Source organism: Cynara cardunculus (genome assembly GCF_001531365.2).
Source record: "Cynara cardunculus var. scolymus isolate 2C chromosome LG 2, CcrdV1, whole genome shotgun sequence".
Taxonomy (NCBI): domain Eukaryota; kingdom Viridiplantae; phylum Streptophyta; class Magnoliopsida; order Asterales; family Asteraceae; genus Cynara; species Cynara cardunculus.
Window position 1 is genome coordinate 8,566,801 of NC_037529.1, and position 6,517 is coordinate 8,573,317.

General features: G+C 35.8%; 1 protein-coding gene across 3 annotated transcripts in view; it reads right to left on the bottom strand.

The window, feature by feature from the left end:
* LOC112506417 (serine/threonine-protein kinase STY13-like) overlaps positions 1-4,140 on the bottom strand; it is an 8,919-nt gene extending 4,779 nt beyond the window's left edge. Inside the window, exons 1-3 of one of the 3 annotated variants that reach the window (XM_025110434.1) lie at positions 3,889-4,121; positions 3,136-3,250; positions 2,259-2,901 (exon numbers count right to left, since the gene is read on the bottom strand). In XM_025110434.1, coding sequence (XP_024966202.1) covers positions 2,259-2,901; positions 3,136-3,160 — 668 coding nt within the window. In that variant the 5' untranslated portion in view covers positions 3,161-3,250; positions 3,889-4,121. Of the gene's footprint in view, positions 1-614; positions 651-2,258; positions 3,251-3,888 lie in introns of all 3 variants that reach the window. The other 2 variants (XM_025110435.1, XM_025110433.1) reach the window with 2 other exon arrangements.
* Positions 4,141-6,517: the final 2,377 nt, after the last annotated feature.

A 6,517-nucleotide genomic window follows, 5' to 3' on the forward strand; every position in this document is an offset into this window, starting at 1 on the left:
CGGTGACCGGAGGCCGGAGAACGGTGGCCGGAGAGAGAAGAGAGGAGAGAGGAGAGTTTTAAAATACCAAAAATATCCTTGCATTAAGATTTTAATTTAAAATTACCAAATTTATAAATTTCCTAATTTATCTATTGATTTGTGGTTAATATTGGTTCTCACAGTTACCACAAACAACTCAGTTCTCCCTTGAATAGGCCCCTATATATATATATATATAATCTAATTATTATATGAACCACTATTTGGACCGCTTTACCATTGCGATAACTGCTATTTCAAATCACGGTCCTAACCACGATTTCATATTTTGACCGCTGTAACAGCATAGCTTGTAAGAAACTTTGCACAAAACCAGAATTAGAAGCCAAAATGAAGAGATTAGAGAAAGCATTAGCATGTAGAATTTCAGCTTCTTGCATAAGAAATACGACCTTAACGAGTTAAGAAACATAACAGAAAAAGAAAGGGTGAACAGAACTTGTAGCATAGAGATCCCGACATAACATCTAAAAATGTAAGAGCTTCTCTTTAACATCCACTTCCCAAACATTTCAGCAGGTCAAGAAGTACCCATTGCCTCTATCGATTTATTATTCGAGACAAATACTGACCTTTATAACAGCAGTGCTGTTACTGAGGATGTTGACCTAATTAATGCATAAATTATCACAGCATTAGTTCCATTGATAAAAAGTATATTCCCACTACATCTGCGTCATAATTAAACATTACATTTCTAGCTGCATAAAATCCAGAAATTAAACCAAATATTTAGTTTGGTTGCAATAACATCGTGATAATAAATCAGCAAATATTCTTAGGTGGAGGTCGTGCAGATGTGTAAGAAAATGAAAGAATGAACAAAGACCTTAGCATGAAGATTGCATCTAAAAATAAATGACTGATTTCTAGAATTCCAACTGAAAATTTGTTATATAGTGCCAAAATCACCAAAATACTTTTTGGCAGCAGATAATGGAATGAAGCAGAAATCATGACCTATTGTTTCACCTACTTTAAGAAACAGCCACTCTACATAATGCATCTGTTTCGTTTCACTGAATAACTAGAGCTGTTAACAAACTGACGCATGTAGCCATGTAAGCAAGTAGCATGCAGTACTATTATATCATGAATGTGAACACTTTCAACTTAAAATCAGCAAATCACCTAAATTCAAAGGAATATATACAGGCAAATTTCACCATCAAGCTCAACTTATACAAGTCAGCTTCTACATTTTCATCTCCACCTGATGGTCTAGGGGCAAAACAGCTCTTATATTCTTCCCCGCTAAATCCCATCTATAGTTACCAAGTAGATCATCCATACATGAATCTTCATCCATCCTCTTCTTCCAATTAAAATTCAATTTTCCACTGCCAAGAAAACGTTTATTACTAGTTGGCTTTCTACTTCACATGTCAGAAAATAGTTATAGCAGGTAAGTTTAATGTTAGCACGTCTAATTCATCCACAATCCTACTCTTAATCAAGCATGCAGAAACAAGTTCAATGGCCCAAGAAAAATCATGCCCTTCTAATGAAGCAAGTAGTGAAACATGATGCTCAAAGGAAATATATTCCAAGTTACTAACCTAACATTACAGAAATGAAATATATGAACAAATTGAAACTTTGTTAATTTTGACAAAAGAATTAGTAAAATCCTCAAGCCTACAAGTAACAGTTAGTATATAACTTGAGAGAATTCGTTTATCAGATGGAAACGGAAGAGTACAAGAAGAAACTTTTAGGAACGTAGGTCGTAGGACACTTCATTACGAACTTGAGCAAGAAGTATAAGAAATTAGGTACTACCACCAGCAGTCTGAAGCAAGTCAAAAGACCCAAATATTCCAAATCTATTGTTTGTCAGTGATTGGAATGTTTCTTCACTGGACCTCAAAAAAGTCGCACCCATCATGTATTGTTAAACATGTCTTAAATAACCCACATGGGTGAAAAGCCATGTGTAACACGACTATGGAGAGAAATTCATGGTGTGGACCTGTCAGTGGTAAATGATTTGAGCAGTTCGAATGAAGAGAAGTAAGGTGAAAAATCTTTACTAGCAATCCAAAATAAAAGGGTAGCCCAGAAGTGAGATGAAAAATATCAATCAACAGATGCAAACAAAACAGATTTTAAGGAGGTACTAAGGCTGTTGTATGAATCTTGTAAAGAGACTAGCTAAAAGGTATGAGACAAATAGCCAGGAAGAATAATATAGCCAAAAACTGAAGTAAACTTACGGAGCCATCCAGCGGTAGGTCCCTGTCTCGGGGGTCATTCCTTCGGTCTGCACCTCAATTCGAGCAACTCCGAAGTCGGCAATCTTAATTGATTTGTCAGCCGAAATTAGAAGGTTGTCCGACTTCAAATCCCTATGAATTAATCCAAGTCCATGCACATATTCCATTCCCTTTGCAACATCCAACGCCTGCTTCACTGCCAATTTCAAAGGCACTGATCTGTTCTGCCGCTTGGTCAAAAACTGCCGAACAGAACCTCCTTTGGCATATTCAGTCACAATACACCATACCATGGGTTTACGGCATGCACCAATGAATCGAACTATGTTTTGATGCTTTAATCTTGCAAGCATCATAACCTCCTGCTGGAATTGTTGCTCCATGAGGTGTGCCCTATCTAAGTCATTTTCTGGCTTTTCCAAAAGCTTGATAGCAACATCCTCACCATTGTAAGTACCTTTATAGAGCTTCCCAAATGCACCTTGTGCAAAAGCAGATCCCATGCTAAGTTTCCTCAGATCGATGGTCCACTCATCAAAATTCTCAAGCCCCTCTGTTGGGAAACGAGCATCTAATAGAGCTCTAGCCAAAGCATCATCACTTAAGCCCTGAGAGACTCTTCCTCTATTCACACTATGGGCATCTGTATAATTATTTTTGACACGTTTCAAACCTTGGTGATTTAAGATGCGAGTGTGTGAGTCGTTAGACCCGACACTACTATTGTCAAGAGACATCGCAACTGACCCACCACCGTTGCTCATCTGCAAACTATTAAAGCTGTCTATAGACATGTTGGACCCCTCACCAAGCTTATGGTAGAACACTTGTGACAGGTCAACAAAATTATCATTGCCGTTGTTTACGCCCATAATACCTGGAAACTTTGGACCCTCCAACATTTTCAATCTGATACAGCAGAACCACCTTCAAACTCTCCTTACCCCTTCATCGATAGTGAACTGTCAGGCTCAAACCCCTCAACCAAAAGCCTGCATTAAAAGCACTCCAGAAATTTATTTCATACTAGTGGCAATCAATCGCAGACCTTTTCACCATGTGAATGATAATATATTCTGCCATCAAAGCTAAAGTAGCATACAAGTGCCTCAATCAGCCAATACCATTTCCTACCAAAAATACAGAGTCCTATTGCTAATCATTTCATTCATAGACACAAATTGCTTTTCAACATAGCTGATACAGATGATAATTCGTTCATAAACAGACAATGCTATTCTTCAAAGCTCAGATAGCTGAAAAATCAAGAGTGAGTTTCAACTTATAAAGATTTAAAGAAATAATTTCCACAACAGTTAAACCCTAATTATCATTCCTACTAACCCTAACCCTTAATCCCCAAAAATAGTTGATCTTCTACAAGTCCGTCACAACATCAAGCAATTCTAGAAAACGCCAAATCCCCAAACAAATACACCAAAATTGTATTTCACCCCCAAGACGACCTAAAAAGAAACAGAATACTTGAACAGCATAAAAACCCATGAAAATCAGTAAACTTTACCAGTCAAATTAGACTAAACTTACAAGTAGTAAGCTTAAAACTCCAAATTAAACAGTGATCCATGAACACAAGGGAACATATGATACAAAAAAGGAAAGAACTTACGGATGATCAAGAGGGTTTGGTTTGGTTGGTTTTCTTCTTTTTCACTTGGCGACTGCAGTGTTGATTACAGAACTGTAAAGAGACGATTGGGAGAACGAGTTAGAGATTACTATGAGATCAAATATCGTTATTCGGATAGTTGCTGTTGTCGGGTTCGACGCCGACGAAAACACGGTGAGTCTCTAGAGAGAGAAAGTGATGTGTGAGAGAGAAGACGAGTAAAGAAAGAGAGACAAGAACTGGTCTTCCCTCAGTTTTCGCATTTTCTTTTCATTTAATTTATAAAAAACATGCAAATAAAATAAATTCTTAATTAATTTTTTTAAGAGAAAACTACAAGAATGGTCCTCTGGCATGTTTAAATTTTTTGAAAGGGGTCCCTAAACTTCAAAAAGTACAAGAATGACCACTAAATTATTCATTTTAGTTGAAATGACAAAAATGACCTTCTAACTAGTGACACTTTGACTAATGGAGTCAGCACTCAAGAGCACTTATCAACTTATTATAAGTCAGAAGGGTTTAACTTCTTTAAAAACTCTTTATTACCGATTTAACACTGGTATAAGTTATTTATCCAAACACTTAAAAGTGTTTATTACCGGTACCTACCGGAACAAGTCAATAAGTTGTTTTTATAAGCAATCTCAAACACCCCCTAAGAGTTTTACAACAACATCCATTTTTTCCTCTCTTTTTTTATCGTCTTCAGCAACCTTACTTCTTATCTCTCTTCCCTTTGACCATTAGCCTCCGTTTTAGGCATTTTTGAGCAAGACTCGTCTACAAAAATATCGACTACCTCCTCTATTCTTTTGTGTTGCAGGTTGCTATCACAACCAACATGAATGCAATTCAACCTCTATAACCTAAAGCTAAAAAATTGAGAATTCGAAGAACACATTTCAGCGATTACGAGCTTGAATAACTCCATAGAAACCTTTAGCAAAGACCTACAAAATATGTCCGTGATCGTAATATAGTAAAGATATTATTTAAACATAATCACATGTAGTTATATTCGTGATCGTAATTTTAAAAAGCTGGTTGAAATATTGAAAAAAAAATACCGATTCGAGTATCAAATTAAAGACAGTAAAATACTAGGTTTTTAATATGATTTCAAAATAGTTTATACATTAAAAATAATATAAACCTATGGAGCTTATTAGTTGATTATTGGGTTGTTTTATTTAGTGCAAACATTCAGTTTTAATAAGTTATATGTATGCTATAACAACTTGTAACCTTAATTTTAAGATTTTTGCGTTAATAAGTGGTATATAATTATTAATAGTCGCTGATTACAAATTTCGCCCTTGCGGTTTCATGAAAATTCTAAACTAAGTCCTTAACCCTAAAAAAATTATAACTAGGATCCTCATGTTTCATTTTCGTTATGGATCATGCCTCCTACCCTAATTTTAAAGTTCCTTAAAATTCAAATGATATTTTTAACCATTAACTAAAAAATCATTTTAAAATACCCAATTGAATTAGTGTTACATGTCTCCGGCCTACCCCTTCTTCAGTGAACTTCATGGGCTCTCCTCTTTTAGTTATTTTTCCCGACCAACACACACATGCATACATATACATACATACATACATACACACATCAATTCAACCCAAGTCCAGCCATAATCACCAAAATTCAAAATCAATAATAACATTAACATCAAAAACACTAGCAACTTTAAGAACATCAATTAAGCATGGCAACGAAGCAGGGAAAGCAATCTCTAGCCTTGGTTCTACTACCTCATCCCCATCCCTGACCCCGCTCCTTAGCAAGTAGAGAGAGAACATGGTTTTGTCTATTAGTTATTTGAGCTAGGCATCAAGCTTGTGCAATTTTGATCCACCGATTCGCATATGTCCAGAAAATGATTAGCCAATCTAATGTGGACAAAGTGCATTCGGCTAGCCCTCCCATGATCGGTTGAAGTGTTGGGTATAAAGAAAGATCCATTTCGTCTAAAGGATGATGACGAAGAGGTATCGGGAGATGAAAATCTCTATGTAAGTACAATAATGTATCTGTTGTACTTAGCGTGATACACTCAACCATATATTGCATGCTCAATGAATTTGCTAGCTAGATTTAGCTCAATGCCAAAACAATGTCATTAAAATTGTATCAAGAATATCTTTAGATACCTAAAAGAAACCATGACTCGTGGGGGCTTATTCTTTTGCTACAGAGGGAAAATATTTTTGATAATGGATCTTCAATACTTACAAATGATGTAAGCGAGAAAGTATCAATCCTTGTACAAAATACCAAACAACGTGGTAGATTTTGTTGATATTTGATATCCCTCTGACTCATACAAATGTTGTCCCCAAACTAGATAAGGAATTTCTATGGAGAACACAACGATTGTTTTGAATTCAACCACACAAATCCTTATAGTTACCTCCTCGAACCATTTTGAGATTATTGCTCTACATGAGACAATTTCGAGAGTGTATATATTTCAAGACTATCATTACACATGTTAGAGGAGCGAGTGGTTTAAGTTTTACCACTAAAACCCTTACACGCATATATGAATATTATGCAACTAGTATCGAACAAATGAAAGTAGGATATATCAAGGGTGATAACGTAAATCATATTTTGCCA